This window comes from Meleagris gallopavo, chromosome 7, assembly GCF_905368555.1.
Source record: "Meleagris gallopavo chromosome 7, MGAL_WU_HG_1.1, whole genome shotgun sequence".
NCBI classification, from domain to species: domain Eukaryota; kingdom Metazoa; phylum Chordata; class Aves; order Galliformes; family Phasianidae; genus Meleagris; species Meleagris gallopavo.
In genome coordinates, this window is record NC_139410.1 from 35,053,699 (window position 1) to 35,080,182 (window position 26,484).

At 43.0% G+C, this 26,484-nt stretch overlaps 2 protein-coding genes and 1 long non-coding RNA gene across 9 annotated transcripts in view; 1 reads left to right on the forward strand and 2 right to left on the reverse strand.

The window, feature by feature from the left end:
- Nucleotides 1-93, reverse strand: part of CACNB4 (calcium voltage-gated channel auxiliary subunit beta 4) — a 77,181-nt gene extending 77,088 nt beyond the window's left edge. For 4 of the 7 annotated variants that reach the window (XR_014884339.1, XR_014884336.1, XR_014884337.1 and 1 more), the window contains exon 1: nucleotides 9-90. Coding sequence is in view for 3 of the 7 variants with exons in the window: in XM_085227957.1 (XP_085084083.1) it covers nucleotides 9-17 (9 nt within the window). In the remaining 4 variants the exon portion in view is untranslated. Of the gene's footprint in view, nucleotides 1-8 lie in introns of all 7 variants that reach the window. The other 3 variants (XM_085227957.1, XM_085227959.1, XM_085227960.1) reach the window with 2 other exon arrangements.
- Nucleotides 94-173: 80 nt separating this feature from the next.
- On the forward strand, nucleotides 174-5,445 carry LOC146544026 (uncharacterized). Its single transcript, XR_014884340.1, has 2 exons — nucleotides 174-580; nucleotides 4,974-5,445. It is a non-coding gene; the product is annotated as an uncharacterized LOC146544026 (long non-coding RNA).
- Nucleotides 2,078-26,068, reverse strand: STAM2 (signal transducing adaptor molecule 2). The gene is made up of 14 exons (XM_085227961.1): nucleotides 25,907-26,068; nucleotides 17,414-17,498; nucleotides 15,604-15,679; nucleotides 15,307-15,402; nucleotides 13,428-13,574; nucleotides 11,733-11,802; nucleotides 11,187-11,373; nucleotides 10,221-10,315; nucleotides 9,724-9,806; nucleotides 9,463-9,547; nucleotides 8,612-8,666; nucleotides 7,829-7,982; nucleotides 6,119-6,288; nucleotides 2,078-5,718 (listed from the first exon to the last, which is right to left on the reverse strand). Exons 1-14 carry the CDS (start codon nucleotides 25,944-25,946, stop codon nucleotides 5,490-5,492), a joined length of 1,572 nt encoding a protein of 523 aa, XP_085084087.1. The 5' UTR covers nucleotides 25,947-26,068; the 3' UTR covers nucleotides 2,078-5,489.
- Between the last annotated feature and the right edge of the window lie 416 nt (nucleotides 26,069-26,484).

A 26,484-nucleotide genomic window follows, 5' to 3' on the forward strand; every position in this document is an offset into this window, starting at 1 on the left:
GCACCCACCGCGGCCATAACGGCGAGGATCGGCGGCGGCCCCGAACCTCAGCGCTGCCGGGGAGAGAGTGCGGGGAGGGAAGGGAGAGGGCGGAGGGAGGGGAGAGGGAGGAGCGGGGCGGGGGGCGGCGGCACCCGGGCGGCGCGGGGCGGCCCCGAGGCGGTGCCGGGGGGCTGAGGGGGGAGAGATCGGCACGGCTCGGCACCGCGTCCCAGCCGGCGGCAAACTCGGCGCTCCTCGCCGCGGCTCCTCAGGGAGGGGCGCGAGCCACGCTTCGGGATCCCCGCGAGGAGCTGCGGGACACATCGGTGCGAGCGGCGGCGGCTCCCGCTCGTGCGCGGTGCCGTGCGTTCAGGAGACAAAGACAAACCGTCTGCTGTGAAACCGGAAAGCTGGGGAGCGGGAGCTGGATTTCCCCTTTCCCGCTGCCGTGCTGAACCGCACCTCGCACGGAGATGGACGAGAACCCACCGCCGCAGCGGGAGGTTTGGGACACAGCTGGCCTGGGAAAAAGCTTCCGAGCAGCCGGGAAAGGCAGCAAGCAAGAAGCTGAAAGCAGCACCCAAACTTCTCCAGCACGGTAATGAGTTTGTTTCCATTCAGAGGTTACGATCGCCTTCCCCACGCACCTGCTGGGACCCTCACAGCCAGCAGCGCACACGCGGAGCTGCACCGCGGGCTCCGTGCAGAACCAGCAGAGCCCGAAGCACGACGGGCTGAACGCCGCTCTTCCTCTCACGCCGTAGGTGGCTCTTTTCACTCCTTGGATGAAATGAGGCAGCCTGGTTTCTTTATCAAACACGGATGTGGGTCAGGGATGCTGAGGGCTAAATTAACATTATTTTTGAATTCACTTGAATCATTAAATTGGTACTAGCAAGGATGCTTTAGGCATTGCTCTTTAAACGTGGCTGACCTCCTGAGTTAAGATACTGTCCGGAAAGTGAATCACAAGAATGGCCTGGGTTGCAAAGGACCTCAATGCTCATCCAGTCCCAACCCCCTGCTGTGTGCAGGTCACCAACCAGCAGCCCAGGCTGCCCAGAGCCACATCCAGCCTGGCCTTGACTGCCTGCAGGGAGGGGCATCCACAGCCTCCTTGGGAATGTGCCTCACCACCCTCTGGCTCAAAAACTTCCTCCTCAGATCCAACCTAAACCTCCCCTGTCTCAGTTTAAAACCATTCCCCTTGTCCTATCACCATCCACCCTCACAAACAGCCGTTCCCCCTCCTGTTTATCCACTCCCTTCAAGTACTGGAAGGCCACAATGAGGTCTCCCCTAAGCCTTCTCTTCTCCAAGCTAAACAAGCCAGTTCCCTCAACCTTTCCTCATAGGAGAGCTGCTCCAGCCCTCTGACCATCTTAGTGCCCTCCTCTGGACCCACTCCACTGGCTTTGTACAATTCAGATTTGTACCTGAAGTGACCTGAAACCAACCCAGTAGGGCCAGTGACTCCAGAAGGGGCTGTAAGGAAATGATGCAGTGCAGTAATTGCTGCCTACCAACACCTCAGATCCCAGGTGCACTACTCTCCCTGCAGACTGTTTTAGTGTTCACTCACAGCTTTGGCAGAAGGCATCTCCGCAGTACAAGGATTTATCCTTACTGTGAGTTACAAACTGCTTTCTGGTTCATTTGTTTCCTTGAAAAGCTGTAATAAGGACTACGCAGTTATGGTTCCTTCTTAGGATGTGCAATTCCATCACATTTTAGAGCAGGGTATTTGTTTTTTGCATAATCACTGTATTACCTTTTTCTCTGAGATCGTTCACTTCTATTCCTCGTGTTGGTTTGCAAAATACTGGTTAACAACCGATGCGTAGCAATGTTCTCCAGCACACCAAGTCTAGCTTATATTCAATTAAAGGTAACAAGCAGTGGTTCCCAATAAGAGCAGCTCACCAGCATGGCTGTGAAGTTTTGCTGCTCACTCCCTGTGCTGCAGCACACAGGAACACGGGGAGGCAGGCAGGCAGTGCTGCAGCAGCCAGGTTCCCACAGCAGAAATCCCAATTCTTGCCCCATCTTTCTGGCAAGGATTTACCTGTGTTGCAAACAGAAGACTTTTCACCCATTTGTTAAATAAACTTTGTTTATTCACACAAGGCAATGCACACATATTGCAGATGAGAGGCCAAATGTTCCATCAAAACAGATCCCCTGTTCCTAATACTGCAAACTCTGTGGTAATTTTTCTCTAAGAACGGCGACACCTCGATTAACCAGCACATATTCACCTCCAGCCCCAAGCCAAACAGAACCAGAACATCTGAAGTCCAAGCCCAGGTGTGCTGTGCTGGGGCCAGCACAGCTCTCAGCACTCAGATCACCCAGAAACTGCCCCCTTCTCTATTTATTTTCCTCCACTTCTCTTTTTTGTTGACTCAAAACAGTTTGTCAGCTTCATGTAAAATTGAACTGGTAAAAGCCAGGAGTTCTAAAAAGTTATTTATTCAACAGTTCTGTCACAGTGTTCTACGTCAGCAAGAGTAGTGCCTGTTATTTCTTAGAAAAGATGCATAGATAAAAATAAGAAATCAACTTTCCCATCAGAAAATAATTACGGTAAGAGATTGCAGCCATGCTCTGCTCAGCCACTCCTTTCTGAAGGACAGTCTTCAAAAAGAGTCACCATTCCACATGCCTATGGACATCTATGAACGAAAGCTGAACGAACACAGGACGATATTTTAAGGTCGATCTGCTACAGAAACAACTTCTTAGGACTGTAATCTTTATACCAAATTAAACAGGCAGCGCATGTGCCACGTGAAGGCAAACAAAATGGCAGCATTTCTCAAAGCACACCTCCGAATGGTGATACAGACAAATGGAACTGCTGCTCTCAGCTGACTGTAACCTAGACATGGGTTGCCAATTCATACTAGAAGAAAACGCATCTAGTATGGACGTTCTCAACGTCCATGGAACAAATCTATCACAAGAAAATTCTCATTATGAAGTCGCACCGATTTCTATGTTAGCCATTGAGAGTTTATATGAAAAAGCTGAAGTTCTCTACCATTGATTCCTGATACAAAACAGCAGGTATAAACCTAACGTAGAAATCCGAAGTTAGATAAATCCTTTGGCAGCATGTTCAGTTACAATCAGGCCTAAAAAATAAATATGATAAAGTACAGAAGTATGCAGAGGAAAAAACAACAGATCCTCAACACCAAAGCCCTCTAGAGACACGGTTATAATAATAATTCAATTATTTTACACTATCTACAAGTTGCATATCACAGAATTTGGAATATAAGAGACGACAATCACAAATCTGGCCTTTATAAAATTCCAGGCTTTAACAGTATGCACATATGTAGCTGTGTAGAAAATCTCAGACAAATGAGTATGTACATTATTTATATTCCACAAAATAATTAACTAAAAGTGATCCGGCCATCTCCAATGAACATCTTCGACGGTTCTGCTGGATCAAAGTTTGGAATCCACCCTTTCCTCTCATTTACTAATAAGCACAGAGTAACTACATAAATTACAGCACGGTTCAGTTTGATTACACACCAATTTGGAACAAGTAAACTCTTACAAAAAAAATCTCAAAACAACAAGAATTTTGAACAGCAGCATTGAAATTAATTATTATTCCTCTTAACAAAGGTGAGGAAAAAGTTATCAAAATACTTCAGTATTGCAACATGTGTCATTTACACTAAACTACTTCAGGGGGAAGGATACAGACAAAGTCACATCAAAAAGGAAAGACAGCTTCCTTCTAATTGCACAAATTGAAACAAAGGTGATTGAAAGAGCAGGTACTGAATACCTCATGCATTCCGTAAGCACGAGGCTGCAAGTGAACAACATCCTGGTGCTGAAGAATGACATAAAATGCAAAAGAAATGAAGGTGGCAACGAGTGAAGGGTGGTTTAATATTCAACAACAGCCTGCAGTCTGATAGCTCTCATTTGGTAGAAAAATTACATACCAGATGTACTTGTTTAGACACATTTGGAGTTTCATATATTTAACAAAATGCTTTATCACTTATTTCCTTGTGTTATTTTCCTAATGTAAAGATTATTACTCATCATAATAATGTTAAAATATGTATAAATATGACTGCTAAGGTGAGTGGGTAAACAGGAGAATTGAGTGATTTTTCAGAGGCTGAAACAGTAGAAGAAAAAATGCAACATTCCTGAAAGATAACTCACCTGCTCCTCTTGTAAAAGGGAAAAGAACCCACCCATTAAAAAGTGCATCGGGGAAGGAACCCTTACATTTCTTTTCTTAGCCACCAAACGTGACACTTCCACAGTTCCAAGGCAATTTCTTTTCTACAGACACATCTCTCGCTTTCAATATGCAAGGATTCTGCTATTAGGTGAGGAGCACAGCCCCATCACTGCCCATACGTAGTGTGTTAAGCAGACTTTTTTCACCTGGTTTAAGAGTCTCTCTGATTGTACCCAGTGTTTATTTAGACATGGAAATGGTGGTGGCAACAAAAGGAAATCCAATAGAAGCAAGAACCCTCTGGTCTGGACAATTGCTGTTCCACTTGCCTCCTCACTGAAAACAGAACAAAGGCAGAATCTCACAGTTCTAAGCGTCAAACATTCTGGAGTCCTTCCTTTCACCACACAGAACTACACTTCTCCTTCACTTCTACATACAACAACAACAACAAAGGGAAAGAAAATCTATTCTGTGCAAGTTCCTGGCTCAGCACCTTGTATCCAGAGCTCCCACACAGGCTGCTGGGAGCATCCCTTGCATGCTTGTGCAAAGGCAGCATGTACTTGCTGTACCACCTGTGCCCAAAGCCACAAGAGAGTTCAAGCATCAACTGCCCCATTCCCACAGTTTCTTTCAAGAGAAACACATCGGGAGCTGTAGTTTCCCAAAATCTGATAGGCAGCACCGTAAAAACGCCATTTCTCCTATTTCTGTAGGTGCATGGTTCTCTGTCACAGTATCAAATCATTTTCTCTTCCAGCTCTCATCTGCTTCACTTGTGCAGCTGTTCCAATTATGCAGCACACACCATACTGTAAAGCTCACTACGGCAGCACGGAGAGGAGGTGTCTGAATCAGCAGAGGCTCTGTAAAGCTACTTGGATGGAAAGATTACAGCGAGACACCAGAGGAGATGATGCGTAACGAGAGCAACACAGAACAGTGACTATGCATCCTCACATTTCTAGAAACACATAAAATTAATTTTGGACGCTTTTTTTTACTTGAATTCAGACACACAAATGGCATTTCTTGAAACCACTGAAACAAGGGCTCAAAGCAATCTGAAATTATTTTAAATCATTAGCTCACGTAGTTCAAACTATCATTAAGGAAATGGTTAACAATCAGATCCGATGCATACTGTTACTCAGCATCACCCTAAGTTGGGTTATTTTAAAGGAAAATGTATTTTGATATCTGTGACAGGTATTAATAAAAACCATTAGATTCAGCAATCTCTCTTCATTATTTTGGAAACAAGCCTGGTCTGTTTTTAAAGGAGAGGCTGTTGATGGTAATTGGTTTGTTGCTGTAGAACGGAATGAGCAGGAACTGCCATGGGATAACCTGGTCCTTGAGGCAAACTGGATGTGTTACTCTGGTAAGCTGCCATATCCACCGAGCCCATCTGCTGCTGGCTGTACACTGCTGTGCTGGCAGCTGCGGGGAGGCCGGGGCTCTGGGTCACAAACGTCTGGTTTAACACGGAGTCTGGTCCTGGGCTGTAACAAAACAAGACAAGCTCACATCTGGTTCTCCAATAAGTATTTTTTCTTAGTCCAAAAGCTATCTGTATGTTTTCAAACATACATACAGAACAAAGGCAGAATCTCACTGTTTTCAATGTGGTAAAGCAGATTTGCACATCACTGTGAATACCCCACAGTCCCAGCCTCTGTGAGGGTGGTGAGGCCACAGCGCTGCTGACCAGAGCTGTGGGTGCTCCATCTCTGGAGGTGCTCCACACCATGCACAGGGCCCTGGGCAGCCTGGCCTGGTGACAGCAACCCCTGCTCATGGCAGGGGATTGGTGCTGGATGGTCTTCAAAGTCCCTTCCAACCCAACCCACCCCGCAATTCTATGCGAAGCGTAATGTAAGAGTTTGCTGAAATGTCTGATACCTTAAATAAGCAGTTTGTACAGGCTGAGTTGCTCCAGAAGAATTGATATTTTGAGGCAGAGACCTGAGCTGCCCCATCTGATCAGGTCCTAGGCCATAACCTTGGGAAACGGTGACTTGGTGAACACCTTGGATCATGTAGTTCCCACTAGGTGGCTGCACAGGATACGACTACATAATAATGATAATAAAGAAAGGTATACCTTTTATTTAAGTAGCAATAAACGTAGCACAGAATACAACTACAATGAATAAATACTTTGGGGTTCAAAGTCAGAACAAACTGATTCTGAAATTATTTTCCTAAGATGGTTTTAGTAACAAAATATACAACTTCTCCTAACACATGTACAGGTTTGTAACAGGCATCCTTTATTCCATCACCAGGCATCTCTTTCAAAAATGCACTGCTAACAAGCTCTGTGGTTACTTATCTGAGAGAACAACCTTTTTGCTCACACACGCCAACTCTGCACCTCCCAGAAACCTTATTTCTTTTTCACCCATTTGCCTGCTCTTTTTCAATTCTCAGCATATTTTGATGCACAAACGTGGCTGAGTGGGAAGATGAGCACCATACAAGATTTGTCAGTTTATACACTTTGGAAATCAAAACTTAAGGATAATCTCAGACTACAACAAAAGGAAAGCAAAAACTTCAGTTTCTCATATTTCAAGTTAAGCCTTCACTCAGATCTGGTCAAACAAGTGGTAAAACTTGCTAACACAAGGCTATACTGCTCACTGCTTTTGGACTTGGTATGGCTGTGCACTGATACTGAAGGAACAGAAGTGTGTGTCAATATTAGGCCCAGCACAGATACCATTATCTTCTATTTTTCACTGCTGTGTGCATTTGCCTTGAAAGAAGTAGTAAACTCCTGTTGCCTTTTGGCTTCAGTTACTTTTTAACCTCCAAATATAACGATATTTTTCACCATAACCAGAAGTTAAGGACACAGAATTACTTTTAACTGACATTTTCAGCTCTAGCAGTTGCTATAGCAACTATTCTTTTCCCAGGGAACAATTAACATTAAATAAAATTCACTAGAAGTAAAACCAGTCATTCTAAGCCTCCTGTAAAAAAAGATCTTTAAAATCCCTCTTTCTTCTCCACCTTTGTTTTCTTAGAACACCAATGTAGCACCATAGAGATACTGTAAAATTTTGAGCAACTACACCCACTAATGTAATGCTCTTCCCAACCTCCTGCCTTAGGAAATCCAGAGCTAAAACCAGATTAAGGTTTTTATACTTAGCAAAAGTGCACTGCGTTCATGATTAATGCACTAATATCAAAGTTCACTCACATCCCTATTAAATAAGAAGGCAACATTACTTTAAGAGTGAGAACATGACTCAGAGCAAGAATATCCTCCAAGCTGCTGAACGACACTGAAACAGAATTCTAATGGGGGGCTGGGGGAAATCACAGAAAGAATCGTTTAAGTATCTTCAATAAAGCATCTTTCTAATTAGAGAGTAAAATTAAGATCTGCAGCTTATTGCATGAGCTAGTAACTGCAAATTAAAATACTCTGTTTGACTGCTTAAATGCTATTTTATTCTGAAAGCTACAGAAAGTCACCAGGCAATGTCAGATTGTTCGTAGGCTAGCAGGAAGTCTACACTTCTTCATTTTTGCTGTCATCTTTTTAAATAGAAAACTATATTAGGAAAGTCTCTATTTCCAGACAGGGATACTGACCTGCACTGAAACACCAGAAGATGTAGGTGGGTATTGTGCAGGATGATGGAGTTTGGAGTAGGCTGAATACATCGGTGTTTCATTCATCAGTTTGTTATAGAGCTCCAGAGCTTCTAGAACTTTCACATTCAGTTCAGATAACTCGGAATGCTTCCTGTTTCAAAATAGATGCATGCAAACACTAAGTTTCTTTAACATCTAGTGTCAGATAGTAACACAGGAGTGATTCATTAAAGGGATCTGAGTATAAAAGAAAAAAAAATCATCTTCAAAGGTAGATGGCAGATTTCTGACACATCTGTACTGCAAAACTTCCAGAATCTACTCTTCTTCTTGCACCACTGCATCGGAAGGAGAGTCAAAAAGGTGAACAACAATCCTTCCCTAGTCATAATAAAGCAGGAATTACCTTTTCATCATTAAATATCCCTTATAGAGTTTGAGGGAAAAGGGGGGAAGATGCTGTTCAACCAATTTTTCTGTCACAGAGGACAGTGAACAGCAGACTGAGAACATCTAGACAGACTGCAAAAGCCTACAAGCAGCAAGTGCTAATACAGAATGCACCCAGTAACTTGTGCACTAAGTTCAGGAGAGCAGCAATCAAGCCTCAGTACACAAATGGGACTTCTGTACCTAAGTGTCAAACACCAAAAGGCAGAATGGTCTAATTCTTTCTTGCAACACTTCCTACCTTGGGAGATGAAGGAGAATATGGAAAAAAATGAATACAATGGCACAATTTGAAGCATTGGTATATTATGCAGATATGTTATGACTCACCTATCTATCTCTTCCAGTTTTTCATCTATCATTGGACCCATCTGCTGGCAAATAACTGTAAAGACAAAAGAGCCAAAGTAGTTGATATATTTAGAGCCAAAGTAGTTAACATACTGCACAACTGATTTTAAAACGTAACCAAAAAATACTTTATCCAACTACACTAAGAAAGCAGCCAAAATTAGAGAGTAGATTTAGTTGACATGGAAGTCCAAATCCTCCACCCCAAACAAAGAAGGAAAATACTTTGGTTATTCTGCTTTGTCATCCTTCATTGTCTCTCCCTCTCCAAACAAAAAACTACTGCTGAAAGTCACACAAAATTCTGTATTTCTGCTTGCCATATGCAAGGTCTATGACTTCTTACTGGAATCCTTGGACTACCTATGAATCTCTCCAGATTGTCCTCCCACCTCTGCCCCCCTGGAAGTACACTTAATTGTTCCTATATGCTTTGAACTGATCAGATCATAAGTGAACAGAACTTCCCCTTCCCTCTTAGCAAGCTGTACTTTTTTATATACAATATATTTTTTTATGTACAATAGCTTATTTTCTACAGAGCTTAGATAGATGGATAAATTCTGCAAGGATCAGGCAAAGCACTCTCACTAGAAGTAAAGCAAATTGCTTGGTTAAACACGGAGTTGGCTTGGCAACTATGAGAAAATGCAGAGGCATACATATAGCTCCATGCTCCAACTGTGAAATTAACTATTCTACAGCACACCAATAATACACACCCTGGTTTCTTTGTGCTTAAAATAAATACAAAAGAATTACCAACTCAATCCATGGAAAATAATCATAGGAAGCAATACAAGAGCTAGCAAACTTGGTTCTCAAAGTACCTTCTGAGTCTAGAAGATCTGAATCAAGATTGAGGTCTGTAGGATCTATACTCTGAAGCACCTGCAGTGTTTTATCCATCTTATCCTGAAAGGTGGAAGAGAAGATTAAGAAGCTATTTCCAAAGCGTGGCACAGAGACCCTTTTCATCTTCAATTTAAAAGTCTTATATAAAAATAGTTACCTTTTAACAGTCACTATCAAAATAATGTTTTAAACAATTTAAAATATCAGCACTTTTGTATATTGAAGTGACTGCATACCTCATCTATATAAACTGGCTCAGGTTCTGCTTTCTTAATTTCTTCCGTAGCATCCTCAGGAACACAGTTTTTATCTACAGTTGCTGAAAGAACCAAGAGTAACACATCAGCAGAAAAGAAACTGTGTTAGCTTTATGCTACCTCATATTATTATTTTTCCACCCACTCAGCATCAAACTTTTAAATATCACAGAAATTTGAGTAAGTACTTTAAGTTGGGACCACACCTATCTGCTAGGAAGTAACACCTTATTCTTACATAAGGATGTGTCAATTACCACAATAAGAAGAAAATAACTCAAACCAAAAGATGCCATGAAAGCAAGCTACAGCAGAGGTAAATGGTTGCTTGCTGCTTTGACACAACTTCAGGATTTCTCCCTCAATTCTTTTCTCAGGCTGGTATCAGGAAATTTTGCTGGTTATGAGCTAATCAGCAGTTCCACCATAAATCCACATTTCTAATGTAATAGGCTAGCTTTCAGTAGCTAACTTACCTGCCTCAGGTTCAACATTTAAATCCGAAGTCACAAAATTAGATGGAAACAGTCCCACTCCTCGATGATTTTCACCCTTCCACCAATTGGTGTCACTGGGGAGACAGAGCTGTGTTACAAACTTGGAACATTAAGGCTCAGCATCAATGACATTTTGTGCTTTGATAGGAAACCTGTGATATCTAAGGCACTACTTCCCTGCATGCCCAACAACAGTGGCAGAAGAGAACCCAGGTACAGATCAGTACAGCAGCAAACCCAAAGCCAGGAGCTGGGAAGGAGTTGTGGAGGAGATCATTAAGTAGCAATCACTTCAGTTTAACGCACAGTTCTTTACACTGACTAGATGATAGCCCATTATAGCTTCACCTCAAAGCTTACAAGAGGTACACAAGTGGGGACTAACATTAGAAATATAATTGATCTGTCAAAGTCTACTAAATTAGAGCAGCATAAGCAAGTTCTACTCCTTAGCTATCGCTGGAGGAACACTGACAACAGTTAACAATAATTACTGAAGCATTTTTCTTCAGTTTTATTCCTAACACGTGCAATGCTTGATAGCCAGAGATTTAACAGTTTCTGGAACTAGCTAGAATTCAGCACTGTAATGTGTGTGTGCTTATGACACGTTATAATCAATTAACATAAAAATTATAAATTGGACCTACACCATAGAATGAGTACCTAAAGGAACACATAGAGGTAAAGAAACACCTAATCACTGGGGAAATACATGAATTAGGGAAGGAGGACAAGGAAGGCTCTGCAGGAAAGCAAGACTCAGAATGTTTTTAAGGGATAAAATAATTCAGGAAAATGTATGTAAAGAATAATGAATGATTAAGGGATGTGAAGAAGGCCAGAGTGACAATACACAGCTGTGGAAAAGAAAGCATCAGGGAAAAAAATTGCTAGCCTAACACAGTTGCAGAATAAAGGCACCTTCATCTGAGTGTATTGTACCTGTCATCCAAAACAAAAATAATTTCTCCACTTTTAAAGGTGAGCTCATTGTCCTCGACAGCTTCAAAGTCATAGAGAGCTCGCACCTTCCTCACGTTCTGACTGGTTTGCTGAACTTCTGCAGACGGGTACAAGGATTTGGTCTCCATTTGTTGCTGCTTCTGCTCTTGTAAGGACAATTCAATAGCTACAATGAGGAGAGGGAAAAAACAAACAAACAGTTAAGTCTATGTATTTTATCCTTCTATAGAAAGGTATTTTGCTTTCCTAATCAGAAGAAATATATATTTTAGCATATGGTCTGTGCAAGTTTAAAATCTTTGCTCCAAACTACAACTGATGTTTTATATTATGACAGCTTTACTCTGCCCTGCAATAGAATTAAAAGACAAGTAGTACTCGTGCACAAGAAACATTTCAAAACCAGTGCTGAGCCCTTGCTTTCAATTCTATGCAGCAGAATCAAGTGCAGCTCCTTATTTCTATGCATTTTGGCATAACAACCCAGAGCACAAGTCAAACACAAGGCTGTGACTAGTAATTTACCTTTAGCTATATCTTCATCCTCTTTGTTTTTGCTTGATGAAGAACTGTTCTTAGCAGCATTTGTGGTAGCCTGCAAATGAATTAACAATAGAATAACTTCACATTAACAAAGGGGGAAGAAAGCTCTATAATTACATACTTAAAAAAAAAAAAGTAGTAAGAAGCTGTTCCCTGTTAGCTGCCTATTTTGAGCATTTCAGAACTGACCCAGGATGATTTTTGAGAAGAGAAAAATTACTTCGCCCTGGAATCTCATCCACATTTAGTGTTCAGAAAGGAACAAAGTAAAATAAATAATCAGATCTCATTTATTTAAGGATTTCGTTTAAATAACAATGTTAAAAGACTATTCTTCCCACCTTTGTCCTCCACCTCACTCTCAAAGAAAAGCTCTTTGCAGTCCTACGTTTGTGAAGTTAAGTTATTAACCAGGAGGTGGACTTGCTAAAAGGAGAATTCTCTCCACATAACAGCTAATAGCTACCCTCCTCCTCTGTTTTTGGGAGCGTGAGAATGAAGAGCACATGTATATCAAGTTGGGAGCTTCTGACTTGAATAATTTGAGTCTCCACAAGAGCATAAAGAAATCCTTCACTTCAACAGGGAATCTTCTTGCAGGAACAAAAAAACCGGTTTCAGATACTGGGATTATCAGTGGTTCTAGGAAACAATTCTGCACAAGTATACTAATAAACCTCAGCTTTGTTTTTTTGCAGTAAAGTGTATGATGCAGAGACATCAAGATGTCATTTTTATATGCATCTGTAGGAAGAAAGCGTAACTGGTTGCCAGCACTCTCCATCTTCCATGTTTCTGCCATATGTTTTAACACTTATCCTAGATTTAGAGGTGAAAACATCTTTGTGGAGGAAGGAAAGATTGTAGAATTAAAAAAAAAAAAAAAAAAAATCCACCACCTGTGTTTAATACAGAGAAAAGCGAACTTCACGGAAGGGATACGTAACTGAAAATATGTTTCTAATTTTAAGGACTGTTCTTCACCTAACTCATTTTGAACATAATAATATTTAGCAGCTTAAATAATAAAGCATTAAAAAAAGAAAACTTGTCACCATTACTGCCAGGATGATACAATGTCTGGATGATCAGACATTGTATGCCAGAAGTAAAATAAAAAGAGCAAGTGAGGTTAGGGACTGGAGCACCCATCACTGCAGCACAACTCGTGACATGGACAAAAAAGCATGAACAAGAAATGGAGACTTAGAAAAGGAAAGCATAGCACAGAACATCATTTTCAAAAAAATGTCTCACTTTCAGATACTGCCAATTGTTTTGCGAGGCTCTGTGAAGGAAAAAATAACACAGAAACGTGCTCCAAGTCAGCAATTAGAACCATGAAACACCAAGTACAAGCTGTGGGTGTAGGACTGCTTTGATTTTTAAGGTATGACAGGTTGATGAAACTCTAAAAAAATGATCTGAAGGAAAGACAGATCTAAAATGAAACAACTCAAAGACGCTAAGAAATAACCTTTAGTCTGTTCTCACTTTTCCTCAGTGGGCAAGGAAATTAAAAAGTAGAATTAAGTGAACGTCGGTGCCAGGAGGCAACCAAACTATAACAGGGGTCCTACTTCCCTCTGATCAAAGGATCCATGCATGGTTTTTCCTGCTGTTCACTGACAGTGGTCTAACAGGAGAGGTACTGTGTATTCCTAATTGAGCTTTCACCTGTGATCCAGCTGCAGGAAAAGTGACACCTTCTTCTTTTAGAGATTTAATAGTTGCAGATATTAAGCTACACTGTGGGTCTTTCTGAAATTCTTCTGACCACTCCACCATTAGAGTTTTCAGCTTCTCACTGACTTTTGGATGAGCCTAGAAGACAAAATTGCATAGGAAAGGATGCTTATGCCTTAAAGTGAGCAGAAATAGTTTTCAAACATTGTTACCAAAACCATTTTATATAAATATCCACAACTGTCTAGAACAAAAAAAGAACTGAAAACAACCTAAATATATATATGCAAATGTTACGTGCTAACAACCTCATGCCAAGAGATAACCCACCTGCAGAAAAGTCAGCCACGCATCACTCTGATATGGCTAAAGGACACACTTCTGAGCATACCTCAGCAACTGGAGCTGCTGCTAAACTCATAATAGTCTTAAAAGTACTACAGCAACAAGTCTGACTCTTCATTACAGCAGCTACTATGTGTGATGGCTATGCCAGCACTACAAGGGTCAAACACGGACCAAAGCACTTCAGACTCCATACACTTTCTGCTTTTGTTTCCAGTTAATGAAAAGACTATTGCCTAAACCCAAAGTAAGCAAACTAACTACAGGCTGATGAATAAGATTTCTGGACTTGGTGGGTTGCCTCATCTGCACAAGGCAAGTTAAAAAGACACAGATCTTGGGACCACACAACTGCGGTGCATGGCCAAGACTTCCCATTAGAATGTACTTCAAACCACAGCATAAGCCTGTGGCTCACAGCCAAACACATGCTGAGCAGCAAGAACAGCAACAAGTTTGGGCTCAAGCTTGCATTTATTTGAAAGAAGACATTTAGCCCAGTAGGTTCATTATCAGCACAAAGGTATTTGTTACACTTGTCTGAACTAATTTTTTTTTTTTCCCCAGAGAAAAGGGAGAAAGCACAAATTTTGCAGGCCCTATGATGACTACTTCTCCAAATGAGTCAGGGAGAGAGGAAAACACAAGTATTTCCCAACAACAAAATACATTATGCTCCTGCAGGCAATTCTTCAGTGGGACTTAAGGTTTGCTTTTACATTCACAAGCGCTGTCAGTCCATGAAGGTCAGTGTTCTATTTCAGAATGGACTGTGGCTAATGAGAATGAAGGGGAGGACTTCAAGACCTATTTTTCCACAGAAAGCGAGAAACAGAAGAGCTGTGAACTCATTTTGCTTCCCAGCAATTTTATTAGTTTCCTTAATTGCTTTGCTCAACCTCTGATGTTTCCAGGCCTCCCATATACTTGAAGACTATCTTCTTTAGCCATTTTTGTCTTCAACTGGAGCAGTAATTATGGGAAAGCTGCTTCTGCTTATTCAATTCATTATATCCGAATTTAGATCCCATCAGCTGCACCATTTCGGTCTTCCCTTCTTGGTAACCTCCTCATTCAGCGTTCTCCTAATCTCTAGAAACTAAGATAGTTGTCTGATGTCTTCCTCTTTTCTGTGTCCAAGTATAGTTTTCAGTTTTCCTTCTGTACTTTAGCTTATGAATTTCATTAAAGCCAAATAAGTTTTCAAAGAAAACGACCTCACTATAATCAAACTAATGAGCCTGTCAAGAGTCACAGATCTTAATTAAAATTGCTCATGTAATTCTGTAACAATTGGGAGTAGATAGTAAGTATCAGCCCTGTCATTTGCTTAACAGTAGAAATGAAAACACACAAATTCCACTGATGAGACAAACAGCCAGCAATATCTGCAACTGCATCAAAACTAAACATCACTAGTCTATCAACTCAAATGTCTGTTTTGCCAATTTATTACTGTGCTGAGAGAAAGCAAAGCAGTGATAAAAATAATTCTACCCCACTACTTGAAGTTATAAAAAATTACCTTATTTATTATACCTCGAGCTTCACTAGCAAAATCACGAGAACAAACTTCCAAGTGAAATATTCTTCCACAGTTTGATACACAGGCTCCTAGTAGCTGACAACAGAAACACAATTATGAAAACGTCTGACAACAATATCCAAAACAAAAGCATATAGAAAAATTAAGTTTCATGCTTTGTTCAGCATGTACACCCTCACTGACTTCTACTGAAGATATACAAAAACTTATAATTGATCAGGACACACTTCCATTAAGAAATACAGCAGTTCTGGAGGATAGTGATAGGCTACTCACTGTAAGTGCTTGCAGGGCCACGTGGGGGACTTTATGATTTACTCTCCTCATGATGGCTTTAAGGCAATCCTTTGCCCTAAAAGAAGAAAGTACTAGTGACAAATATGACTCTGTAGAACAAATCTCACAGAACACGAGTATCCAGTAAACAAACAAAACTGGCTCTGCTGAAAAAAAACATAACCTAACCCATACTTTTTGCAGAGCGAGTCTGGAAGAATACCTAGCACATCACTTGTTCTTAAAAGTGTACTGGATTGGAAGACTCCATTATCATGCTGGCATTCAATATTGATTTCCATAATACCGACAGAATAGGTCACAAAGAGAGCAACTGCCACTAAGCTGAGGAAATGGATTTGAAGTAGACAATGAAAGAAATGTCTACATTAAAAAATTAAATCAAGAGCAGCAGTGATTAAATGGTTATTTAATTGGCTACTATAAAGGCTCTCTATAGATTTAATTTCAAAGCCATGTTCACAGGTTGTTGGCTCCTGGGTCCCGGTTTTCAAGACACTTAAGATACATCACAGTTTCTTAATCTAATTCAGTAAAATTTGAGGTAAGTATTGAATAATAATTAACAATTCAAATGTCACCCTGCTAAGGAGCTGCATGCGTGAAAATGAACATTGAAGGCACATAAGGGCTACAGGAGCTGATGCATACGTTATTCCTGCACACTCAGCTCACAGAATAGTTCTGAGCAGGAAAATGAGGTTGCTGTTGGAAGAAGCTGTGCAAGAAGCTCCTCTGTGCACACCACGAGCACTCCAGGCTCCCAGGAAGCCACAGGGTCGGATCCAGCAGCAGGTGCCACAGAAACACATGTACCACTGCCATTGTGGATATTTAGTTCAGAAGAATTGATGAAACCTGTTCTGAAGGGGAAAGAAAACCTCCAAATGCTCCACTGGATGGATGTGGTGGCCTCAGTACCAGCTACTCTGGTCCACCACTGCAGTCCTGGTGTGCTGAGTTACTTGCTGATGTACACACAGCCGCAGAAGCTTAGGTTTAGTTCTAACATTGAGTACATTTGCCCGTAATTCATGACCTTCAACAAGTTCAACATACTTGTTGTTCAAGTATGTACTCATTTAAGGGTAGCCAATAATCCTTTCTTTCTTTCCAGAACGCATAAAGAACTTTCTCAACTTGTAACATTAAATATTACACCTAAGTTACAAAAAGAGAGAAATCTACCATCATTTACGAATTCAAGATATGCACTAGGTCAAGATGGCTCCAAAATCTACAACATTTTATAATCTAGAAAGATCACCTTAACTTTTATCAATTATAAAATCACCGAATTGCCACTTGTATGTCAATATTACCACAGAAGGTAAACACTGATTCAAATTGAGTATTGATCCCAATTTTTACTCCTTTTTTCCTCCTCCATCAATCCCACTCTTCCTAACGAATAAACAAATTCCCCATCATTAATAGCTAACTGCTCTATATGTTTTTTTTCACTACAAAGAACTAGTTCGCTTTTTCCTATTGGCACAGTTACTTTCCAAAATGTATGCAAGATTATTGAATATGAATAATTTGGTCTACTCTGCAGAACTTCCTAAAATTGGAACACACCAACTGCTCTACTGGAAGTCCTGCTGGAATATTTCTTTCCAGGAACTTTAAAGCCAATCACACACAACTGTAGGACTCACAGAAGCGTTGGAGCTGTAGTGCTTTCTGTGTGGCTGACTACAATGAGTGTTTTGAGATGTGTTACTTCTGAAGCAGTATTATTCACACCAACATGAAGTCACACGTCACGATGCCAAGTGCAGCTTACCCATTGGGAGTACTTCCAACTTTGTCACATATGTCCATAATAAGACCCCAGTCCTCACTGGTGTTGTGTTCATTTGTAGCCTTTTCTATAAAGAAGACAAGATTGATTAAGCATAATGCTCTATTAAATACAGATTGCTGTGAGCACATTCTTTGACAGTCATATGAAAAAAGAAATTCCACATAGAAGATACTGAGATTAGTGCTACTTCTTGGTATTTTATAAAGTTCTTCACACAGGAAGAACAGTACTGGAATAACAAATGCATTCAGTATCTTATCAATAAGATCTGAAAAACAAAACAACTCTAAGTGTAATTTCATTAAAAAAGAAAACTGCTTCCTCTCAGTTTGTTTAGTTACTCCAGGTTTAGGTCAGAGCCCTAATTCAGAGCTTGCCCAAGGTCATCTCATCTTGGCACTGAGATGTATTCCACATGGGTGTTCCAAGAGAACTAGATAAATCTCTTGAGGTCTCTAAGGAACAAGATCTTGTCCTTAGAACAGCTTGTGAGATTTCTCTGGACATCCAAACCTCACAACAAGTGTCATGAGAAATCACAGAATCATAGAATTACAGAATGGCCTGGGTTGCAAAGGCCCACAGTGCTCATCCAGTCCCAACCCCCTGCTGTGTGCAGGTCACCAACCAGCAGCCCAGGCTGCCCAGAGCCACATCCAGCCTGGCCTTGAATGCCTGCAGGGATGGAAATGAGATGGAAGGGTTATAAAGGTCCCAGAAGCAGCCAACGAAAACCAAACCACCCTTTCAAAAGCATGTAAATCTACTCAATACTTACAGCATTTTAATCAATACGTGAACTGATAAAGCTTAATGTTATTTATTTGTGCCCTCCCTCCAAGTTTCTGATGTTATTTTCACGCCAGGTTAATATTGCGATAGCATCAGAATAACTCATAAAAGAAAACATCCCACATATCCCATTTGCTGCCTTAAGATTTAATTTTACTGTGCCGTTTTAATATTTTGACTGAACTCAAAGGTAAGAGCTTCTATGTCCTACGTTAATTCCATCACAATTAATTCCATCAGAACTTATAAACAATCAAGAGAGTGCCTTAATTGTTACTTTAACAACATTTGTCTCAGCCTGAGAAGCCACAAAATCCCTTTGGGACCAAGTATGTAAAAGGCTGCTTAGCAGACTACAGCAGAACACAATGCTCCCTCACTATTAACGCGATGCTGTTCTGTGATAGGAGCTGCTTCCAAATTACAAGGTCTGCTGACAGCAAACCCATTTCTGGATGTGCAATTAAGCAACTCTTCCAATAATCAGCGTCACTACTCAGTTTTACAGTCAAAACTTGCAGCAATCCTTGGCTGCAGAATGGCTTCCACAAAGCAAACACCAGCACAGCTGTGCCCCTGGAAATCTTCTATTGCAGGTGGAAGAGCAGAGAGCAAAGAGAAGGAATGGAAATGTGCAATTTTGGCTGTACATTATCCTCACAGTCTAGAATAACTACTTAAGGAAAGCAAATGCTGTGCTGAAAGCATGTTCCTACAGCTCTAACCTTAAAATACTTATCCTGGAAAGACACAGTTGTTGAATTTTCTTGTAGGTACATTGATATTTTTAGGACAGAACCACAAAATTCATCACTCGTCCTTGAAACTAAATGAGCGCCTGCAATTTTATATAGTTTAAGGTGCAATTTAGTTAAATAAAAATAAAAAAAAAAACAGAAGAAAACAGAGAGTGTCTACATGCACAACACTTCCTGGCTGTGTGAGCTGAACGTGCAGAACAAACGCAAAGACAGTGCAGAACAGCAGGGCACAAAGTTCAGTGCACACAGTGCAGCCCCTTGCTGGCTCCAGAGCTCTGGCAGCTGAAGCTGCTTTCTAACAGCATGACCACCTCCACCAGCAGCACCAGCTCTCCCAGCAGAGCCCCTCAGTCACACAAATCCATCTCATTGACAAGAGCAGCCGTCAGCTGTGCAGATAACGATGACACATGGCACCAATATCAACAGGACAGAGCTGGCACGTCATTTAATCCTGCTGCCTGCCATCAGTCACACTGATATGAAGCCTGTCTTCCTCTGAAATTCCCAGCACTGCATTTTGATTTTTCCCCCACCTCAGCAACGCCTGCTGGCTCAGGAAGATGAAAGCCCACCTGCAACACCTGAGTGCTTTGATACAGGTGGGCACAACTAGCAAGCAAGCCCACCGATGGGCACTGCCAGGGGTCCATTTATCACACACACCGCTATGGTTGGGCACAAAAACACGCAGAAAACTCAAAGTGGCTTTGTTTATAAGCCAGTGAAGTACAAGCTTGTAAAATAACTGTGTAGCATAAGCAGTGCTGAGCCAAGCACTTCTCTTTGTACACAGTCACGCAGACCCAAAAAAAGTGCTCACAGAAGCATGCGGTAATGATTTCCTGACACTGAATCTGAATGCATAAATACATGGATGTGTATCAGACTCCTTCTTATAGCCATGTTCGGTGCTCTAAGAGCAGATGTGGTCCTGCTGGAAATAGGAAGGCTGCCCCATGGCAAACTCTTACAACTTCTGAGGTTTTCCTCCTTGCCAGCACGACAAATTTAACAGCATCTGTCGCTTTGCTTAACATGAGCTCCAGCTGAAGAACAGTCCCGAAGGATAACTACCTCACAGATGCTAGGACATGGACATGATCAGAGGAAACAGATGTGGGAAGATGCATTTTCCAACATTTCCTCTGTGCTGAGGGAATATAAAGAAAAAAGTCACAACTTTTGCTCTGTAGCTCTTCAGCTGATGAGGGAACGCTAAACTCAAGCTTAGTTCTGCACACATGAGATTACAATATTTGTATTAAATTACAATATAAATTACAATATATTTATTTTTACTGCCAGTTTGAATACTAAAAAAAAAAAAAAAAAAAAAAAGCCAAACCCTACCACCACCCCCAATCCACAATTAATCACTTTCAACTGGATCAGTTCCCTGATCTGATATGCCATGCAGCTGCATGAGAAATCATGCCAACACAAGAGAGGAGATAGCACTAAAACGAGCTGCTGGGGAGGGGATGGGAACTGTTCACTGGTATTACTGCCAATAGAAGTGCCTTAAAACACAGCCACCAGCTCTTCATGGAGGAAGACAATGCCTCAGCATGGGGGGCTGCTGGAGCTTATGGGGGCCCTCCCTGTACCACACAGCACCAGGAGGACTGCCGCAGCTGAAAGGGGAGCTGAAGGCCCTCATCCCAGCCTGACAGCACCCATTCTGTTTCCCTTATTTCCCAAGCAAGAGATGAGTAATATGCAGAAATAACACCAAGAGACGGGGGAAAAAAAAAAAAAAAAAATGCTATTAGATGTGCAAAAGAGCAGCGTGGCAAACCTCCAAAAGCATTCCTGGTCACATCTTCTCAAATATCCAGTCCTCCATCTCTAAAGATCCTGGCACAACGTCAAAGCATGTGTGCAGATCAGCAATAACTGAGTGCTGGTTCATGGTCACTGCTACGGGCTCGGATCCACACGCACCATAGCAGGAAGCAAGGGAACATCACAGAGCAACTGAGGGAGCTTCCAACACGTATGTGAACATGCCAAAAAAGGAGAGTAGGGCACTGTGAGAACCTCGCAGCTCCCAGGCATTCCATGGTTCCTCAGAAATCCCTGCCACCGCAACCAGCACAGCACTACGTCCTACCAACACGCGGCACACCTCGCATACATCTCTCACTGAAATCTCTGCCCCACTCAGTGCACACCTACAGTCCTGTTCTGCTGGCAGCTCTGCCTCTACATGCTATGCACACAGCCTTCACACCTGCAAAGGATTTCGTTATTTCCTGTGAACTCCCTTGAGCAGAGCCTGCCAACAACTCCACGTGTAAGCCAAGAAAATAAATAAAACACAAGAACGTAGCTGTTTTTTTTCCTCCTGTCAACTTTTACACTACAGAGAGAGAAACAAGCACTCAAACACTGATTTTGCAAAGAACCTTTCAGTTTGATTTGCTGTTTGTTACAGCCTGATCACTAAATGACAATTTTCTAGAGACTGATTTGCATCCTAAAGCGATGTGAAACAGAAGCTTGTAGGGACACACATATTTCAAGTTTTACTCAGTGCCATTCTGTGTACGTAAAAACAGTGTTCATGTAATAAAAGTGAAAGATTGGGGAAAATAAATTCAGAATTACTCCAGATTGCTTTTTTTTTTTTCCCCAAAGAAAAACCAGAGCCACATAAATGTATTTCTGGAAAGCAGAAATTTAATCCTGCACACCTTCTTTTGCTTACTTTGCCCTTGTATTTCCAAATTATAGAAAAGGCAAAAATATAACCACCTAGCTTTGACTTAATTACTGATTAGAAACGTGATCACTACAGACATGCAGTGATCAAGGCAGGGCTGAGGCAGGAAGCAGCAGTCTTGGTAATGAGAAAGAACTGACATGAAATTGCAGATTCAGAATCCAAGAATTTGTATCACTCCAATCAAAACCAAGTCATGGATTGAAGACTTGAAAAGATATAAAGAAGAGAAAAAGACCTGAGCAACAATGAAAACCCCACACCAATTAGCTTGTCCACAAACATTTGCAAGACCTTAGGCCAAACGTTAAAGACACGAATTATCGCTGAGATGAAATGGAACCACGGTGAATTTCAACAGAACGCAGCCACTCCTCCAGGCAGGACACCTTGCCAAGGGTTAACTTAAGTATCAACCGGTCTGTCCAGCACTCAGTGAAATATTTCATAGGAAGCCATCTGTGAGTTATTAGCTACAGTTCTTGGATCGGCTCACATAATAAGGAAGACACGTTGTGATGTAAAGCACTCTAAAGAGGGCAGGGAGCTGAACGCCTCAAGAATTAGTCTTGAAATGAATATGTTTTGGCAGGCACTGACAGCAGGAGTAAGGGTCTGCAAAGGAAGCTAACGAAGTTGGAAGGTATTATCAGTAACAGGGAAGACTAGGACATCGCATAAGGAGAAATGTGAACTACTGATGAGTGGGTTACACAGAACAAGAGAGCAGCAGGACAAAATGCAAACTCACACAGCCAGTCTATCAAAGATTCTCGGAGGAACAAGATGTCAGTGGTTGGAAACAAGAGGAGAAGCACAAGCACGCCAAGTGCAAGCACAAGAGGATGCAGAACGCCACATGAAGCAGATAGGAGGAGGCAAATATAACACTAGAATAAAACACAGCAGGTAAACACTTCAGCAAAGAACAAAGAAACACAAAATGTGATCATACAAGTTACCAGCAACCCATGACATGGCATGCAATTCTGGATGCCATTCAAACTACACAGAAAAAATACTTCCTACCCCCGTGATTGTGTTAACAACCTCACAAAAGAAGGCTAACTAAACAAAGGATGAAAAGCAGTAGGCTTGTCCTCTGCTGGAGGAGCTACTACTTTTAGAAGATGAAGGTTATTTAAGAAGAAGGCTTACAATGGGGGGAAAACAGCAAGTGCGTATAGACTAATGATGAACAGATTTAGGTAGGAAATTAAAATGCTGCAAACCCTTTAAAGAACTGAAGCCTTGTGGTATTCTCTCAAACAAAATAATAATAATTAAAAAAAAACCCACAGGTGAAAGAAATGGAATTTCTGAAACTATTCCACAGGTTAATCTCATGGAACTGCAACCACAGACAAAGCAACCAAAGCAAATGCTGAGGAAGTAAGACCCTACTCAGATGAGCTGAAAAGCAAATACATGAGTTTAGAACTAAGAAAACAACACTGCAGCTGTGTTTATCTATAATTTCTAAAGGCCCCCTCCCAAGAAAGCTGCAACACCGAAGGCACGGTCTGAAGAGATATCTGAACCAACCCAAATTTCTCACTGCTGCCAGAAGCAGGGCTCCATTTCCCCCACCGACCTTCCCAGGCAGCCCTGCCCCTCCTTCTCACTGCCACTTTGCAGCCTCTGATGAGCTGATTCAAGCCACCAAACTTCATCGCCTTCACAGATGATCTCATCTGTCAACCAAACGCTTCCTTGGAATTTGTTTTCTGCTGAAAAGAATGCACTGAATCAGCCCAGAGAGCAACCCACAACACCTGAGCGGACGAGATGGAAGAGCTCTCCTTTCCAGTAGCATCAGGACATCAGCAGAGCTCAACTACGCTCGTGGCATGCACCTTTATTTTTCTAAACCAAAAAGATGAATGAGAAAATAAAACCTCAAATCACAAAGTTAAAGCTCAACAAAAACACGAGCAGCTTCAGGTGAGTACCACCAGTGAAAGAACAGAGCAACCACATTCACTAATTTGATACTCCGTGTTGTCTGATTTACTAATAATAACTAAAAGAAAAAAGCTCCTAGTGGCAAAAAGTAGATTTTCCTTGGCAAGGGACTGTAAGATTTAGCCTCAATAATTATGAAATTCCCACTGCACTTGTTTAATTGTAGCACATGTGAGCAGTTCTATTCCCTATGTACAGTACAGAGTTTAAGAAACTACAGGCACACTGACCATCAGTTTGCAACAATCTTTAGAGTTATTGCAGCTCTTCTGTTTGGCGAAGAGCTCTGTACAGCTGTGAGTCTCCAGTTCAAGAAGTCTTCACTTGTGCAAATACATCAGAGCTATGAGAAAGGTACAGAACACACACAAGTTCCTTGAAACAAGTGCACTGGTTGAAGCTGGCCTAGCTGGTAGCTATTTCATTTTAGCCACAGGTCAACATCAAAGTCAACTGAAGGCAATGCCTTCAATATACAAACTTTGAAGGCACATGAAGAAAACAGTGCACCTTATCACAGACTCCTTAGAGTTGAAAGGGACCTCTGAGAGCCATCTAGCCCAGCTTCCCTGCAATGAACATGGACACCACAGCTAGGTCAGGTTGCCCAGGGCCTGATTCAGCCTCACCTTGACAGTCTCCAGGGATGGGGCATCCACCACGTCACTGTTCCAGTACTGCTGACTGTAAAAGACTTCTTCCTTTTATCTAACCTAAATCTACCCTTTTTGAGCTTGAAGTCGTTTCCCCTTGTTCTGTCACCACTGCTAGAGAGTCTGTCCCCTTCCTTCCTGTGGCTCCTCTGTAGATACCAAAAGCCTGTTATTATCACATCACCTCGGAGTCTTGTCAGCTCCAGGCTGCACAGCCCCAGCTCTCCAAGCCTGTCCTCATAGGAGAGTTGCTCCATTCCACGGACTGATTTCATGGCCCTCCTCTGGATGTTCTCCAACAGCTCCATGTCCCTCCTGTACTGAGGACTCCACATCTGGATGCAATACTCCAGGTGAGGGTTACCAGCACAGAGTAGAGGGGCAGGACTTACAAGAAGGAAATGGGGTTTTCACGTGAGCACTGACAGCTACAACTTCTTCTTGTCAGTGGCCAGAATCCTGCCCTAGGCAACCTGCAGCCTTGTGCAGGGAACCTGCAGTGCACTCTGGGGAACTGGACTGGGGAATCTCCAAGATCCCTTCCAGCCCCTATGGTTCCGTGATTCCGTAATGATGAATTCTTCTTGTACCAAAAAAACCTGAGGTTTTAGGCAGGTGAAGAAAATGCAAGTCTGACCCCAGTATCTAGCTTATTTTAATTGCTTTTACTACGGTGCAATTCAGAGCGCGTCCAGAGAAGGGCAACAAAACTGGTGAGGGGTCTGGAGCACAAGTCTTATAAGGAGCGGCTGAGGGAGCTGGGGTTGTTCAGTCTGGAGAAGAGGAGGCTCAGAGGAGACCTCACTGCACTCTACAACTTCCTGAAGGGAGGCTGTAGTGAGGAGGGGTTTGGCCTCTTCTCCCAGGAAACGAACAGGACCAGGGGAAATGGCTGCAAGTGTACAGAGGAGGTTTAGGTTGGACATGAGGAAGAACTTTTTCTCTGACAGTGGTCAGGCACACTGGAAAGGCTGCCCAGGGAGGTGGTGGAGTCACCATCCCTGGCAATGCTCAAGAGGCGCCTGGATGAGGAGCTACGAGATCTGGTTTAGTGCATGTGGTAGCAGTGGTGATGAGAAGACGGTTGGACTAGATGATCTTATAGGCCGTTTCCAACCCTGTGATTCTATGATTCTTATGTAACGCTAGAAGTGGGCCTTTAAAAAACAGAAAGACAAAAACAAGACACGCAACAAACTGGACGTCCTGGAGAGCAGCGCTGGATCGCAGCCCGACCCGCACAGCCCGGCTGAGTCACGGCCGCACCAGCCCGGCCCGCGCTGCCCCCACTTCTGCAATGGGACGCGGCGCCAGCCGGGGCTGAACTGGGGCCGCGTCCCTTAGGACACCCAGCGGGCACATCCCGACCCCGCCGGCACCAACAAGGCCGATCATCACCTCCACGACTCCCAGCCCAAACCGACGAGCCGCACGCACCGCAGCTCCGAGAGGCGGATGGCCGCAGCCGCCGCTCCCCCCTCGCAGGCCCGAGCCGCGGCCGCGGGCCCCAACACCGCGCCGAGGCGAACCGCGTCCCGCCGGCCGGCCGGCCCGCCCTTCCCCGCTCGCTCACCCACGTCCTGCTCGAAGGGGTTGGAGGCGAAGAGCGGCATCTCGGCAGCAGCCGCGCAGCCCCGCCGCGCTGCGTCCCCTGGCCCCGGCCCGCAGCCGCCCCGCCGCAGGCCCCCAAAGCCGTCAGCGGCGCCTGCACGAGTGCCACGGGGAGTCAGGCGCCGGTTGGGGCAGCCCGGGGGCCTCGTGGGGCCGGGCTTTGGGCGGGACCCTCATTTTCCCGCCTCAGCCGCGCCCCTCCGCTTCTGGTGCGTGACGTCACGGGTGGGCGGGCGCCATTTTGAGGCGGTCCCCAAGGTGTGTGGGCGTGCTTTCGTTGTTTGCTTTGCTTTTCTTTCCGCTGTGGAAGCTCCAGTGCGGGGCGGTTGTTCAACCCCCCTACTCAGAATCTAGCTTTAAAAGACATCTGAGTGTCCATGTGGCGGCGGTGTGCCAGCGGGTGTGGGGGGGCGGGAGGCACGGCTCTGTGAGGATGTGGCTGTGAGGAGGCGGCGGCGGTCCCTGAGGGGACCTGGCCACGGAGCGCGGGCTGCAGCGAGGCCTTCACCTGCGAGCTGTGGCCTGCAGGGAGAGAGCTGC

Bases quoted from the DNA above. Each gene is read 5' to 3' on its own strand.
- STAM2 (XM_085227961.1), bottom strand. From the start codon at position 25,946: ATGCCGCTCTTCGCCTCCAACCCCTTCGAGCAGGACGTGG. The intron at 11,803-13,427 runs GTGAAAGCTCAA...ATTCATTTGCAG, and splicing joins TTCCTGCAGCTGGATCACAG to GCTACCACAAATGCTGCTAA. The intron at 6,289-7,828 runs GTCAGTATCCCT...ATTATTATGTAG, and splicing joins CTTCTGGTGTTTCAGTGCAG to TCGTATCCTGTGCAGCCACC.